The 16,254-nt window shown below is 34.9% G+C and overlaps 3 protein-coding genes across 3 annotated transcripts; all 3 read right to left on the reverse strand.

Moving 5' to 3' along the window:
• Window positions 1–2,069: 2,069 nt before the first annotated feature.
• LOC147385765 (DNA polymerase II subunit B3-1-like) lies at window positions 2,070–6,291 on the reverse strand. Its single transcript, XM_086422621.1, has 6 exons — window positions 6,167–6,291; window positions 5,526–5,987; window positions 3,900–3,984; window positions 2,665–2,706; window positions 2,427–2,521; window positions 2,070–2,322 (listed from the first exon to the last, which is right to left on the reverse strand). Exons 2-5 carry the CDS (start codon window positions 5,979–5,981, stop codon window positions 2,460–2,462), a joined length of 645 nt encoding a protein of 214 aa, XP_086278747.1. The 5' UTR covers window positions 5,982–5,987; window positions 6,167–6,291; the 3' UTR covers window positions 2,070–2,322; window positions 2,427–2,459.
• Window positions 6,292–9,022: 2,731 nt separating this feature from the next.
• On the reverse strand, window positions 9,023–11,152 carry LOC147385766 (uncharacterized). The gene is made up of 2 exons (XM_086423839.1): window positions 10,145–11,152; window positions 9,023–10,054 (listed from the first exon to the last, which is right to left on the reverse strand). Exons 1-2 carry the CDS (start codon window positions 10,539–10,541, stop codon window positions 9,315–9,317), a joined length of 1,137 nt encoding a protein of 378 aa, XP_086279965.1. The 5' UTR covers window positions 10,542–11,152; the 3' UTR covers window positions 9,023–9,314.
• Window positions 11,153–12,404: 1,252 nt separating this feature from the next.
• On the reverse strand, window positions 12,405–15,652 carry LOC147385767 (rhomboid-like protein 19). The gene is made up of 8 exons (XM_086422438.1): window positions 15,435–15,652; window positions 15,182–15,306; window positions 14,910–14,970; window positions 14,638–14,804; window positions 13,785–13,890; window positions 13,465–13,667; window positions 13,214–13,351; window positions 12,405–12,757 (listed from the first exon to the last, which is right to left on the reverse strand). Exons 1-8 carry the CDS (start codon window positions 15,456–15,458, stop codon window positions 12,652–12,654), a joined length of 930 nt encoding a protein of 309 aa, XP_086278564.1. The 5' UTR covers window positions 15,459–15,652; the 3' UTR covers window positions 12,405–12,651.
• Between the last annotated feature and the right edge of the window lie 602 nt (window positions 15,653–16,254).

Below are 16,254 nucleotides of genomic sequence, written 5' to 3' on the forward strand. Positions count from 1 at the left end.
TTTTTAGTCAATCATGTATTGTTATTAGGTTTAGAACCATTGAGAAACATAGTTTCATGTGAACTTGATTTTATGATTTAAATTAATTGATCCAAACAGATATTTTAGAAGAATATGAATGAATATATAGGTATATAAAAAGTTAATCCATATTCATTTTCTATCATACCTTCTAAGAGAAGTCGAATCTAAAAGTTGTTTGTTCTTCGACATTTGATTAGATGTTGATCTCGTTAGAAAGTGAATCAAAAGCTGGAATTAATTGAGCAAAGATTCAAGAAGGCAAGTTCAGAAGCTAAGAATGGAATCCAATGAGGTAAGGAACTTCCAATTTCTTAATTGTAGTTATAGATTCATTTTAAAAAATGTTTTTTTTTTTTAAATGATTGATCATTTTAAAATTTATGTTTAAGGTGTGTATTTTGCTAAATTCATACATGTTAGATTAGAATTTTGGTATATTGATGTTGTATTTATGTTATAGTGGATTTTGCTAATAACACCAAAACAATCCAATTCAATGTTTTAATTGAAAAAAGGGGGGGGGGGGGGGGGGGGGGGGGGGTTAAAAAGATGATTTTGAATAAAAACTAATAATGTTTCTTATTATTAAACTAATTTGAATTATAGATCATGGTTTTAAATGAGTATAGTTTAATGATTAATCAAAAACTTGTTTTGATTAACCATTTAGTTTAAAAGTAAAAAAATATTATTTAAAAAAAATGATTTTTGGAAGAATTTCATAATAAAAAATATAGAAAATTAAAATAATTCTTTCTACAATTTTAATTAATTGAGGACGAGAATTATTCATAAAAAAATAGATTTTTGATGTTTGAGTATTTCATTGTGATTTCAAAAATAATTTTATTCATTTTGTAATGGAATACTCAAGTTTTGGACTAATGGAAAAAATGAGTTTCAAAAGAGATTCTAGTTCTTTTATATTAAAGTAGCATTGGAGATGTGTTAATTTCTTTGATGTTATTGAGAACATGATTCTCAATTGAGTATGTATGTCAAGTGAATACTCAATAGTGAGATGCCTCAACATTACACCGTGTAAATCACGAAAGAGAGAGATGAGAGACATGCAAGATATGCTTCGAACCAAAGATGGTGTAAGACGCAAAAGAGGGAAATAAAGAAAATGCTTCAGGTCATCGACGTGTAAGGCACATAAAGAAAATAAAAAAAGATGAAAAGAAAAGAAGAAAAAAGGGGGGGAAAAGGGTGTATATGTTGAGTGATAGATTGGACATTCAACTCACATACTTGACTATTATTCTTTATTTCATGTTTTTATTTTTTTGAAAGAGAGAGAGAGAGAGAGAGAAGATAAATTTTACATTTCAAAGAAGGAAAAGTTTCATGTTTTGGAAAAAAAGTTTAACTTTTATATTATTTTAGTGATTTATTAAAGAAATTGTGAAAACATACAAAAATAACATGTTGTGTCAGCAGATTTTTGTGTTGTGAGCTTAATAGATGAAGTAATTAGTTTATTTTCAAAAAGCAAATTTGGCAGTACGTCCCAATATTTTATGTTGGTATACGTAAATAAAGAGAGTTATGAGATAGGATTGTTGTTTTTGTTTATGTATTAGTTTTAATTATACTTTCGGAGCATTATATAATATTATCATGACATTATTGAATTATATGTGTTTATCCATGTATGAAAAATATCTCACGAGAAAATTCAAACACTTAATCATAGGGATATATGTTAGGATTTTGGGAAGTGACACAAGACAAAACAGGCGCAGCAAAACTGCCCCAACTAGCAATTTTGGAATATTCGACAGGTCTATGGGATTATCATATCTAAGAAAAAGAGGGTTTTCTTGCTTTCTTTCTATTTTCTTTTTAAAAGATTGTGGCACTTCTTTACCATAGGGAACTCATTTTGATATGTCATTGCGAAGAGTCTACATTTCAAGTTGGTTTCTCCCATGAGACATGTCCACAAAAAGTCCGTCTCTGACTCAGAATTCATGTCATCAATAAGATGCTTAAAGCAATTATTTTGCATATTGCACATAAAACACAGAAACAAAGATAAATTCAAGTAGCAATATTTTTATATGCATACATATATAATAAATAATGTGATTACACACAAAGAGGCTTCAAACCATCTTTCCTTACCCACCTACTGCTACAAACTGCACTCTTAGCATGAATTTTTCATCAGACCAAAGCTAAGCAAAATAGTAGACTACCCATCCTGATATTACAATCCTGAACACATTTGAAATTTCTGGCATAGTTAGGTCCCAGCTAATTTCTCTGACAAGGCATCTTCAGATACAAAACCTAAGTTCAAAAACAAAAACAGATAAGCAGTGGATATTGGTAGTCACAATACACAGATATACATAAAGGTCAGATTCATACATTCAAGAAAGGTAGGAAATTACCTGAAAGGAAGTTGTATTCTCTTCTACATATGGTTAGATTCCAGCTAATTTCTCTGACAAGGCATCTTCGACTCTAACCTTCTCAGGTACAAAATCTAAGTTCAAAAAAGAAAAATGGGTAAATGGGCCAGATAAGCGACGGTCATTGGTAGAGTCATTATAGACAGATACATGTAAAGGTCAGAATCATACATTGTAAAAGCAAACAAGGCTGTAGACTGTAGTAGTAGGAAATTACCTGAAAGGAAGTCATATCTCTTCCTTCTACAAACAACAGATGCTGAAACAACAAAAGAAACGGACCTTAGTACTCGGATGAAGAATATATATATGGTATTAGATTTTGAATCAGTTCTTCAAACATGGATTCGCAAGACAAGATAATTTGAGGACTTGAATGGAGTAACAGAATTGATTCAGCTCAAATTTTTGGGATGAGGCTTTTGATTATGTTGAATGCACGTGTCTTTAGATAATTGGATCATTTCCTAAAACCCCAATCAATATCATTTTCAGCCATCCTCTTAACCTTATAGAACATTCAACATGCACCAGAGTTCTCCTCATTAGCGTCCTCACTGATCTTTGTTGTACATGTCAAATAATCTCCTTCTATTTTCATTTATTGGGACTAATATTTTTTTTAATAGAAAAAAACTTATTGACGGAAATGGCGGAACAAGAAGACGAGGTTGAGAGACCAACTTACAAATAAAGAACAGCAGAAAAGAAACAAACCCAACCACAACACTACCTTGCAAATGTTCTTATTCTAAATTGTCTTTTTTTATTTTTCACTTATCCATCTCAACATTTTGATTTCTGCTGCAGTCATTTGATAAACATGTTGTTTATTGATTATCCAACACAGCAATAAAGCATATATTATAGTTGTCCATAGTTTTTTTTTCCCCTTAGTTTGATCGGAACATGTGAATCATAGAGAAATTTGGAAGTGCATATCCACTTTCACTATCCAACTCCATATGTATCATCCGTTTCAACTCCATATGTATCATCCGTTTCAAAATCTCCCTCCATATAGATAATCAAAACAATGGAACCTATAAATGTAAATAATAGACTGCGTTATTTCTTGGCAATCAATCTTAATGATTAGCTCATCCTTTTGTATCCCATGTGCATTTATATATATATATATATATATATGGGAAGCATTCGAAGGCCCTAAAGAGAGCCAAACATTGTGCCAAACATTTTTCAAAATAGGGGTTAGAAGTTTCGGAGTGGGCTGGTTTTTTGTGAGGATGATCTCTATGGTGAAGAGATCATCCTCACCAAAAATCAGCCTATTCCAAAACTTCTAACCCGTACATTGAAAAATGTTTGGCTCTCTTTAGGGCCTTTGAACACTACCCTATATATATATATATATAGAGAGAGAGAGAGAGAGAGAGAGAGAGAGAGAAAGAGAAAGAAGGTTAGGGAAAACTGGTGGGGAGGAGAACTTACAAAGGTGCTTGTAATCAACAGTTTTTTTGCGATCTTGTACAACATTGGCATATGCATCTTCACAAAACAGTTCAAGGAAATGCTCCTACACCCAACCAACAAAAGAATTTTAAAACAAAACACAAGTGTAATAGAACTAATACAAAACAAACAGATCATCATCATCATCAAAGCCTTAACCCAAAAAAGTTGTGGTCAATTGAACGAATCATGTTCCTCCCTTCAATTCTATCTAAAGCCATTTATTATGTTAACTTGCAAAGTTGCTTGTAATAAACAGTTTTATTTATTTATTTTGTATTTTTGTGATCTAATACAACATTGGTATATGCATCTCCATAAAACAATTCAACTGCTCCTACACCCAACCAACAAGAGAGAATTTCTGTAACATTGAAAGAAAAAAAAAAGATTAAAATGGATTGGAAAGGACGAGGTAAGAGCACATTAAGAGTAACATAAGAGATCTAAAACAAACAACTCATCATCATCATCAAAGTCTCATCTCAAAAATTTGAAGTGGTAAAACAAATCTTGTTCCTCCCTTCAATTTTTTCTAAAGCAATTTCTTTAGTTAACTCTGTGTGTTTTTTATTTTTTGCTTGCCTCTCACTCTTCATATTGATTCTAATCAGGGCTTTAATCAACTTCGTTGCACATGAAGGGATCATCTCAATCAATTATAATTTTGTTCATCACCTAGTGGAACCGCACCTGCATTCTCTCGAATGTCTTCAGTCTAAATTTTATCTTCCTTAATCATGGCAATCATCTATCTTAGCATCCCCATCTCTACTTACACTCAATCTATAAGTGTGTTGTTTCTTGATTTCCCCTTACTCAGCTCCATAAAGCATGGTCAATCTTATTATAAGATTTTCCTTTTAATTGTATAGGGATAAGTCAGTCACATACCACCCTAGAAGCAACCTTCACTTCAACCATCCAACTCTAATACTATGGAGTATGGACAACGAACTCCTCAACCCATCCATCCTTTTGTATAATAATAGAACCAAGGTAATAAAAATGGTCATTTTGGGGTATTTTGCAGCCATCAATTTTTATGGGTCCTTCCTATATACGAGTTTCATTAAAATATAATTTCACTCCACATACTCATTGCCCTTCTCATTTCAGCAACACTCATTTACCATATCCCCATCAAGTATATCTTTTAAGGGTCATTTCCCGTTTTTTGTTTCTCACGCCATTTCACCAACCGATTCCTTATTTGGCAACTCACTAGTGAAGCTCAAAAGAGGGTGCAACTAAAAAATACTAGCAACTTAGGATAATTTGAAGTAGAAGTCCAAACTATGAACACCACATTTTAATACCATTAGGAAAAAAGATAGAACGGCAATCATCATGGTCTTGGTGACAATTCTAGAAGATAAAACAACGAGACCCCAACCAACAAGAAAACCCTTCAATCTAAAAGCACATTCTTTCTATGAAAGAATACTGTTTAGGTCCCTTTTCCTTTGATGCATTGTGAGAGGGGGGGGGGGGGGTATACAAAATACATTAAAAACCCTAGAAACAGAGATGAAAAAGTAGAAGAAACCCTAAAAAAGAAAATCAATCAAAGAAAGAAAGAAAGGGAATCGATGAATGCATCACCGTTGCTTTGTTGATGAGGAAAATGGCTTCGTGGGTGATCCGAAAATCGGAACCCTCGCTCCTTATGATCCGTTTGATTCGATTGGTGGGGAAGAAACAAGACACATCTCCTCCACTACCATTCGAATCGTGGGCAATCTTATTATTATGCTTCCTGCTCTTGATGATGTCTTCAATGGCTGCTTCTCCATTCACATTTTGATTCGAGTTGTTGCTGCTCTTCGCTTCTTCTTCTTCTTCGAGTTTGTCTCCATTTGCTTCCTCGGAAGCTGAAGAAGATGGAACCACCATTACAATCTCTGGAACTTCTTTTTTCAACTTATTTCTATCATTCTTCTTCTTCGTCCTCTTCTCTCTCTTTGAACTATTGCTACTCATCTCCTCCTCTTCCTCAGTTCTTCCCAAATCTCTCTCTCCTCTTCTTGTCCGTCTATCCTGTATTTCTAGTTCCAACATCAAGTCCTACAAGCGTCCGCAATGAAAAGGATAGTTTAGTAATTATTCATGCCAAATTGGTCATACTTATACTTGGTATACCCCTCTAAAATGTATGATTAGGTTTACCAACATCTCTTATGAGATGAATTGGTAGTGAAATCTTAATTTGATTCAAATTTTAAGTTTATAAAGGGAACATGTACCTTTAGAGCAATTCGACGCACTCTAGTTCGGGTTCTATTTCTTCTCCCAATTGTTATTTTGCATGGTCAGAATCCTTTAAAGCACTCCAACGCACTCGAACTAAGGTTTTCAACTTTGAAATATTTTGGAGAAAGAGAGAGAATAGGAGAGATAAAAGAAGAAAGTGACTATGTGTTTGGATAGAGCTTCTACTCCTGTGGAGAGCTAGCAAACGTTTAGATAAGTTTTTGCTCTTACACGGAGAGGTTTTTGCTCTTGTGATGAGAGATTTTTTACTCTTTGTTGAGAAGTTCCAATAACCTGTTCTTCTGCGGAGAGATTTTTTACTCTTACGGGGAGAGATTAAGCTTTTACTCTTGCGCGGAAATGTGCATCCACACAAGGTCTAAGTTTCTTTATCTTTCTCTTTACTTATTAACGATAAAAATTGATAGCAGTTGTAAAATATTTCACTGTGACTAAATTTGTAAAGTTAGTTTGGCTAGTATGGTTAGAATCCACTTGAATAGGCAAAATGATTCTCTACAATAAAATGCCTACCAAATAAGTGTAGTAGATATGCCTATTTGCGTTGGAGTTGCTCTAAGGGCATATAGATGAATTAAATACATCTTTCACACACACACACACTCTCTCTCTCTCTCTCTCTCTCTCTCTCTCTCTCTCTCTCTCTCTCATCTTCTTTATCCTATATTTCCAGTTTCAAGATTAAGTATTAAATTCGTGAGAACAAATCTTTTGTAATTCGATTTTCTTGTAGCTCTTCATAGGTATTATCAACATTTGAGGGTGTACCACATAATCAAGACAACTATATCCAACGTTAAAATATAAGAATTCAATGACCATCGATTTTCAAACACTTGATTGGATATTAAAAAAAAAAAAATTTTTTTTTTTTTGAGATTTTTTTTTATGGGGAAATTACTTTAAAAAGGTTAATTTTTTAATTAATTTTCAAAAACTAATTTAACACATTGGACTGGCCAGTGTTTTTCTTTTAAATCGTTGGATTGTCAGACATTTTTTTTTCTTTAAAGTTCATAGATTTTTTTACTCTACATCCTTGTGGCATTGGATCATGTTTTTGTATTCCACAAGGTGAACTCAACGATCCTTAGTAAGATTTGAAATCTTATTAAGTTAGTAAGGCAAGCCTTATCCTTTTTAGTACTCAAACTTAAAATGCTAGGAAGTCCAATGATGTGAAAAATCACTAGACAGTTCATCGTGTTAAATCGTTTTTTGTAATTTCTAAAAAAATTATTAATTTTTTAATAATTAATTATAATATCAACCCTATTTTAGTATTTTTCATATTTTTATTCAATGTTATGTTCTATGGCCTGTAGAACAAGAATTACAGAGAGCTACGGGAAGATTGGACTATAGAGGATCCGCTCCCTAAAACCATCCGCTTCACCTTGCTAGTATTTTTCCCTAGAGAAAAGGATAATTTAGTAATGAGTCTGGATCTATACACCCATACAGAATTGAAATCTTCCTCCCACACCTCAATACATGCCAATGTAAGTCACAATCTTAGAAATTAAAACCTAAAATATCTCTTTTTCATAATTTCCTTGGATTGTGGCTTACGTGGCATGTATCGAGTTATTGAGGTGGGGGAGGGAACACATGATCTGAATTCTTTAGTAATAAATCATGCAAAATTTGTGATATTAGGTTGAGTAAGTTTAGTCTTACTAACTTAGTAAAATTTCAAACCTTATTGAGGGTCGTTGACCTCACGACGAGCTCACCTTGTGACATCCAAAAACATGATTAGATACCACAAGGATGTAGAGGACAAAATTCGATGAACTTTAGAAGGGAAAAAACTTAAAAAAAATTATTTTTTATTGTTAAATTTGGAAGTTCGATGGGAACTCAACAATCTCAATTTTCAAAAACCTTGGATCAAATCTAAAATAAATATTTTTTTTACCTGAGTTTTTCCATGAAATCTAGAAAGTTGTGGTGTTGGATTATCAATTTGGTAATCCATTTGAGCTCGACGGCCCAAGTAAGGAAAGTGTTTCTCTATTAGGTTTACCCCCCTATAAAATACAATAGTAGATTTATCCTTCACTAAAAGTCAATGTCTAATGATTTTTTAACACCCCTCCTATCATAGAACCGTAGATCAATTGCCTCAGGATATGCATAATCATAAATATTTTTCTTGTGTATCCCAAGCAAATGATTTACGGTTCTGTGATGGGGGCATGCGTCAGTTGGGGGGGTGGAGGGGGGGGTCATATGTCATATTATCACAACTCAAAGTCAATATCTCTTTTTGTTAATGAATTAACCGGTGAAATTTTGATTTTATTCAATTATTAGTTCAGTAATTTAAGTTCTTAAAGGGTTTATTAAAATCTCACTGTTAATTCATCAACAAAAAGAGACGTTGACTTTTAATTAAAGGATTAACCTAATTTTTTGCACTTTTTACAAGCTAAAACTAAGATCATCAATTTTGCAAGAGGAATTACTAAATTACTCAAAAAATAAAACACTAATTTTAAAAATCTTTTTGTCTCGATCCACCACCTTTCAAGTGCCTAATTTTTTTTTATTTTAAAAGTGCTGATTTTCTAACTAGAAAGTCTTCACTTGGTCAATACTCGGCTAATGTGGCATGGACACCGAATCATATATCTTTTTTCCTTGTAGAAGATGTGCATTTGTGTGTCCCAAGGAAAAAGATCTATGGGTTCCTAGTTCACGCTATGTCAGTCGGGTATAGACCCAGTGATGACTTTCTAATTAGAAAACCATTATTCTAAAAAATTGGTCAAATGGCCAAACTGAACTTAACAAAAAAAAGTCACACCCATCTATTTTCCCCGGGTAGCTACCAAATTTTTTTCAGTTTCTCTCGATGGATACTCGATAGGGTCCCATCGAATCTCTGCTGAAAATTTTAGTACTGACCTACATAATTAAGGCTTCACTTAGATTTTGTTTTTTTTTTTTTTTGTTTTGGGTTGCCAAGATTTTCTAACAATTATTGAATCTGACAATATTTGAAATAGGAATTTATTGGTAATACATCATGAAATAAGATTTAATGGGCCAATGGTAACTGCCTTTATTACATTCTTGATCAGAAATCAAAGTCAAGAGCACAAACAAGATATATCAGTATTGAGCTAAACCATCAATGAAGGCAGATTCAGACAGTGATCCCTTGAATCTGCAAGCTTTACAGAGAGGCGAAAGAATGGATGGAGTGCGATACTTGTCCTCTCCTCCCATCATTGGCATGGGAACACCAATCTTGACAGGACTGACATAGTTTGATCGGTAAGTTTTTCCCAATACTCCCTCGACTAAATCCGTCAAGCTAACAAACTTGAATTGAGTTTCCAAGTGAGCGAAGGCATCATTTGACGGTAACTGGTAATTGTGAACCCGATTTTCTTCAACTCCAATAGGCGTTACCTTCACATACATCTCCACAAGTCCAGTTACAGTTACCCTTACGTTGTTAGTCTCATCGGTCCTCTCTATTATAACCTCTCTCCTTCCATCATTAGCTCGCCACTCGGCTTCTCCATCAATGGGTATCTCAATTTCCTTACCGTCCCATCGGACAGTGAGAGCATCGACGTCGTTGCCCCATTGAGAGACTCTCTTGGCAGCAAGGACAAGAGTGTGTGAATCAAACATGACAGATAGAGCTTGCACCCATGTAAAGTCACGTGTCCGACCCACTGGTCTGGTTCCTATGAAGTGAGCATTGATGTGGAGGTTATCATCGGAGACAAGGGAAAAGTCACCTCCCTTAACCCCATGGAAGTAGAACATCACACCATCACCACCAACGAAACGAGGATCATAACAAACAGAGCCATATCCTTCACATTTGGGTTTCCTAACTGCCAATAAACATACATCCATACATATCAGAGTGAGTGAATGACATTAAAGACGCGTTTTTTAAAATTCATTTAATGAGATAGTCTTACATTTGCAAGTAGTCTCACACTTGCTACTACAATCGACGAAGCATCCCTTGACCTTCTTGTTCTTCTTGGGCTTCCTATCCGGGCACTCGGGAGGGCATTCAAGAGTTGTGTTGTAGCACTGCCCTTTCACCTCGCATAAAGCTCGCTCTTGTTTCTTCCCCTTCTTCGGTTTCAGTACTTTGTAAGGCTCTGAAGCTGTGTCACCTCCATCGTTTCCATTGCCATTTCCGTTGCCTGTCCCATCACCCTTGTCGTTACCGTTACCATTACCATTACCATTACCGTTACCATTACCATCACCATTCCCCTTGTTGTCAGCGTGAATAAGGGTGGCTTCCATGGAGATGAGAAGCACAAGGAAAGCCACCAAAAAACATGACCTTATTGAATTCATCATTATCTCTCTCTCTCTCTCTCCTCTCTCTCTCTCTCTCTCTCTCTCTCTCTCTCTCTCTCTAGATCTCTCTCTCTCTCTTTATATATATTCTCTCTTGTTGTTAATGCTAGAGTTTGTAGGAGTATAGTAGAGAGAGAAAGATCTAAAGAATGAATGTGCAATGGTGGTTGAGGATGGAGAGTTGATGGAGGTCTTTATAGGAGAGTAGTAGAGATAATTAGCCTTGAAGTTAGGCTTAATCCACTTGCCTTCTCTTCACCCATAAACAAAACCAGGTGATCACAGCTTTCTCTATTATTATTATTATAACTTAGTTTCAGATTTGACCAAAGTATGTTGACTTTCTAATAACACAAAACTCAACAGAAACTATCTGATTGATATTTTCTGCATGGAAGAGTATAGATATGAAGCTTCAAACATGGAGTAAACAAGAAAGAAATTAATCTGATAAGGCTATGACAATGACCTTATTGGCCCCACTTCTCCTGATTGTGACATGTAGCACACTCTTCAGGATCCACTGACCTTATGAAGTTTTGGCCCCACCCCTTATGAAGATATACAACAGCAATTAGCTTGATTGGTGATTTTAGCCATTTGATTTGAGCATTTTTGGATTTTTTAAGGGTTTTTTTTTTCTTTCTTTCTGGTGGGAAGGGGGGGGGGGTTGCTCTTGTTTGTTTTGGTAGGAAAGTGAAGCCTTTAACCAGTTGATAAGCGAAGGTTTGTGAAGCATTTTTTTTTTTTTTTTCCTTTTTTAAATTTATTTTTCAATCTTGCTTTATGATTCCATGAAGTCAAAGCTTATTTCATTTTTCACTTTTGCTTTATGATTCCCTAAATTCAAAGTTATACTTATAGGGTCAAGTACTTGCACATGGGACGGTTGGATCTAGTGGTTATGTTTCCTCCTGAAAATAGAGAAACAAGGCCCATTCATTAGCTCTGCTACTCCATCTCATTTGAATCATACTTCTAATAGACTTAATTCAACAAATGATAAAAATAAAAAAGTGGGGGTGTCGTAAATATTAAATAATATTTTGTTATAGCGATAGGAATAATGGTCATTATAAACTAGATCTTGACACAGTAACTTCCATTATTTACTAGAAATTATCATTTTTCCAGATATAAATGTAAGTGGCATTATATATGGTAATATCTGTTTAATTATGATTGATCAAAAAAATATATATGTTTTATTATGTTTCCTTTCTGGGTTTCTGGGCTGAATCGCCAATGGATGGTGTTGTCCCCGAAATCGATGATCAGAGATTTGAATTCATGTCTATTGGATCGAGAGAACATCCTACATTCAACGGGCAATTCAATTTTTAGTTTTCGAAACTGCAACACAGTCAGAAAAAATAGAAACACAATCAGAATCCTTCGAAGTAATTCCCAAATTTGGGGAAATGGTTGTATTTGATTTATAAACGTCAGGGGTGTATTTGATTGTATGAAACAAATTGAAATAATTCCCAAATTATCTTCCTGAGTCCAATGTGTAAGCCAGTCATGCTTAGCTTTCGAATGACATCGATTAGTTATTTGTTTTATAATAATTCATCTAATCCATGAATAAGCACAAATTATTTGTATTGGATTCAGAATCATCTTTTTTCCATTTTACTATTATATGTATTAGAAATTAGATTACTTTATAAAGTTCATTTCAAACTAAAACTCTTAAAAGTTGAAACTAATCACAAATAATTTATTTTATGGTAGAATCCTTGAAGAAGTAACCCGTTTCTGTCTTTGGCTTGAGATTATTGTGTTTGCGCGAAGTAGATTTTCAATAAAATAGTTGCGAGTTCGGCATTTCTCACACATTTTGCTCCTTTATGCCCAATGTTGGTTGGTTAAATAGTTCGAAATTGTCTTGTTGACACTAATATAAAAATTATTCTCACCAAAATATTATACAAGGAGACTCATTAGTTTTCATATATACCTTATTCATCCACCTGAGACATAGTTCAGCTGCATTTTCTTTAGTGCCCCATACACTCCACCTATTGTTTATAAAACTACCCAATCTCTAGAGATGCAATGCTCTAAACAAATTTTGCAGAGAAGAAGTTAACTTTCCAAAGCATTTTCAAACAGTTTCTGCTGCATCTTTGCGAGGCAGATCTTCTGTACTTCCCCCTGCAGACAACTGCTCTGCTGCTAATCTTTCCTCCAGTGCACGTGCTCCCCTTTCTCTGTATTTGAGCAAAGAAACAAGGCACACCATGTTATTACTTATGAGTATAAGCACAATGCTCATGGAAAAAAGAAAAGAAAAAACGAATGAATGCTGCATGTGTGCCGCCCGCCGCGCCCCCCCCCCCCCCCCCCTGGAAAATATATATATATTTACACAAAGGCTACCCATGCTAGTTCAGATGGTGGGCTAACCCTAGGATGAACCAAGGAAAAAACAAGACAATAGAGGGCCTATAAAGTGAGTAGGGTGGACCCCACAAAACTGTAGCTGCATGGGACGTTTATACCCTCAGAAAACTGTAGCAAAGTAGGCCCTACAATTGTATCTTATTATATAGATTTGGGGCTATCACATAGCCAATATGTGGAAACAAATTGAACGATCCAGATCAAATATTTGTATCATGTTGCAGATTAAAATTTTGTTTAATATTAAGGAAATGAAGTATTACCTCCTCCGGGATGCCTCGGTAGGGTCAGAACTAGGCAATGATGCTACATTCAAGCTATAGTCCTTGGCTTCATTAGGAACTTTGGATCTTACACAAAGTATGCGGTCAAATACCGATGCAATAGGATCAATAACTGGTCTGCTAATCCAAATGGTATAAAGAAGCAAACTCAATAAAAACAAAGGGAGATATGGCCAAAAGCGCAAATCATATTACTTCAAGAGTAGAAATGGCATAAAATGGTACATTACCGCAAAAAATCAGGGAAGAATGTGGAGAAGGCAAACTCATCACTTGGGTCCCCTCTAAGGTTCGTTTCCGGCCTCCTTTGAAGATATCGTAAGTAAATCCAACTTGTGTATGTACCAAATATTAAGGTCGGAAGGTACGATGCTGACCCTTCGATAAAGAAGCTTACAGCTATGGATGAAAATAACAGGAGTGATGGCATCCACTGGATGGTAACACCAAGGTGAGTATTAGAGATGTTCCTTTCAAGTTCTGAAATTAATATGAATCACTAACCAAAGGCATTGCCCTCAAATGAACAAGGACACATAAAAAATAATACCTTCACTTTTATCTTCAATGGAGAAAGTTCTTGATCGGGGAATATTTGCTTGATGCCTACCAGTAATCCTGAAAGGATCCCATGGAAGCCAGAAAGAGGTGTATAACTACCACAAAAGAAAAGGAAAATCAGAAATCAGAAGGTTGCCACTCAAACTGATGGGAAATAGGGAGAAAGAATTACAGGTACCCTATTTCAAACTGAAAAAAAAAAAAAAAAAAAAAAAAAAAAAAAGAAGAAAGAAAGAAATAGTAGCACTAACGTTCATTGTTAGTGATATCAATTAATAAGGGGTGAATAACAGGTTCCCTTGCTTGTTTGTTCTATTGGTGTAAGGTGTCTTTTGAATTTCGGGGAATCTTTTTTGAGGACTTTGTTTGCAGATGGGAAAGAATGTGTTCTATACAAATGGGGTAAATTTTTTTTGTAATTGAAGCTGCTTGGGCTGTCATCTCACCCGACCTTGCTTCCTTTTTTTTGATGATACAATTCTTCATTAACAAAACAAAAACAAAAAAAATTAATTAATAAGAGAGGAGAATAGTTATTAGGTCATGATGGATGAGTGGAGACCAAAGCACTCTCCATTCTACTTGTTTGATACATGTGACGCAGAAACCCAAGTCTTCCCATTAACATAAAATGTGCATAGAATGTATTCTAGTAGTTTTGAGATCAAAATAGTCAAGGAGAATGCACTCTCAGACACCGTAGAAAATCATATTAATGCCGAAAAAATTTTGAAACGTGCAAAAAACAAATCTTTACAAAGAGAAAACAGGATTGTAAGAGAAAACAGGATTGTAAGAACAATGTTTTGGGGGGGGGGGGGGGGGGGGGCAACTAGACTTACAGGTAATTTTCCTGCCTTGTTATGTAGTACAAGGCAATAGCTGTGATGAAAACGCAAACATATGTTAGAAAGTTAACCACAAAGATGAACTTCAAAAACTCCCTGGAACCCCATATTCGTTCAAGCAGCTTTCCAATGAAAAGAAGACCAAGTGTGCTTATGACCGCCTGGAAAGCAAATGTACGATCAGAACTTGATTTTTGGATGAAAAAAATGAAAATAGTATAACTATGTTACATTTGTTGGAGGTTGTTTCCAACAAGAATGCATACCCCAATAACTAACTGCTCAACGTAACCAGCTGTTATGAGGTTCCAAGCAAATGGAATTGTCCTACAAATCAATTACATGGAGAGATTTTCAGTCAGTGAGGCACAACTGGCATGTTAATGATATTTTATCTCAAATACTGTTTAGTGGGGGTTTTAAATTCAGGGAATGAACCACATGTCCTGACCTAGGTGTATAACTAAATGATCAAATGTACAACATAAATGTAGAAATTTATGAATCAATCAAAATGGGAAAAAAAAAAAAAGCAAACCTAGCAGGAATAAGTGAGACATAAGTAACCGAAGAAGGGAAAATATGTAGAACAACATGGGCACCAACGAGTACAACAGCAAGGCCCTTGCACAGCCGAGTGAATCCAAAACTGAATCTGCTTCCCTATCCAATCAAAACTATAAACCAACTTAAGTTAATTTTGTCAACTATAAACCAACTTATAGGTGCCGTGACATTCCAATCTCACACACAAACGAACGCACGCATAGAGAGAGAGGAAATATACTCACTTCTGCGAGTGCTGGAGAACTCATGGCATCAGAATTTGGAGTCTCTGGTCTCCCTTTCTTCTCTACTTCTTCCCAAATAGATATAGGTTTCTCTCTCTCTCTCTTTCTTTCAGATCTTGTAGCGATCTTTTAGATCCCAATTCTGTTGTTTGTTTCTCATAATGACATGATCTCATCCCCTCTCCTCGTTAGCAAAAAAAAGTTGGTAGGTTTGCCAAGTGGAATACTGTACGTACCTGAAACTGGAAGCCAGAGAACTTTTAAGATCGGATCGGTTCCTAGAACCCATGGAAAGGACCCGAAACCCAGATTCGATAACTCGCAAGTTACCATATTAATTAGGTCGCAGGTTTCTTTAGAGACCTCCTATTGACACCCTAACTTTTACTTATTACACCCAAATAGAAAATAAGTGAACGGTGTTGCCAATAGAATCTTGCTCATATTGTTTTTGTTTTTTTTCTTTTTTTTTTTCTCTAAATTTATAATTTTGAGGGTTTAAAACTGAAATTGTTTAAATGAGTGTTAGAAGGTTTTGTACCGTTGAGAACATTATTTGAGCCAAACCTTTGTTTCCAAAGTTTGAAGAGTGTAGTGATAAATAATTTAAGAATTTGGGTCAAATCTGGGGTGCCAATAGCTGCTCTCTTTCTTTAAGTGCCTATCGGATCTGTATGGGGAAAAATAATTTTTCTTGAAAAATGTAATTTTTAGAGGTATAATTTAAATAAATAAATAAATAATTTCCATATGCGAAATTCTCTTTTTTTTTTTTTTACCTTCATTGATTTGTTGATCCACAATGCCAAATTGTATACCA

Source organism: Akebia trifoliata, chromosome 14 (assembly GCF_017979445.1).
Source record: "Akebia trifoliata isolate Shusen 1 chromosome 14, ASM1797944v1, whole genome shotgun sequence".
NCBI lineage: Eukaryota > Viridiplantae > Streptophyta > Magnoliopsida > Ranunculales > Lardizabalaceae > Akebia > Akebia trifoliata.

Bases quoted from the DNA above. Each gene is read 5' to 3' on its own strand.
- LOC147385766 (XM_086423839.1), bottom strand. From the start codon at position 10,541: ATGATGAATTCAATAAGGTCATGTTTTTTGGTGGCTTTCCTTGTGCTT. The intron at 10,055-10,144 runs GTAAGACTATCT...GTTTATTGGCAG, and splicing joins GTGTGAGACTACTTGCAAAT to TTAGGAAACCCAAATGTGAA.
- LOC147385767 (XM_086422438.1), bottom strand. From the start codon at position 15,458: ATGAGTTCTCCAGCACTCGCAGAA. The intron at 15,307-15,434 runs GTGAGTATATTT...TTGATTGGATAG, and splicing joins GTTCTCCAGCACTCGCAGAA to GGAAGCAGATTCAGTTTTGG. The intron at 13,352-13,464 runs GTAATGTACCAT...TTGGATTAGCAG, and splicing joins TTCTTCCCTGATTTTTTGCG to ACCAGTTATTGATCCTATTG.
- LOC147385765 (XM_086422621.1), bottom strand. From the start codon at position 5,981: ATGTTGGAACTAGAAATACAGGATAGACGGACAAGAAGAGGAGAGAGA. The intron at 2,707-3,899 runs GTAAGTTCTCCT...TTGTTGTTTCAG, and splicing joins TGTTGATTACAAGCACCTTT to CATCTGTTGTTTGTAGAAGG. The intron at 2,522-2,664 runs GTAATTTCCTAC...TTTTGAACTTAG, and splicing joins GAGATATGACTTCCTTTCAG to ATTTTGTACCTGAGAAGGTT.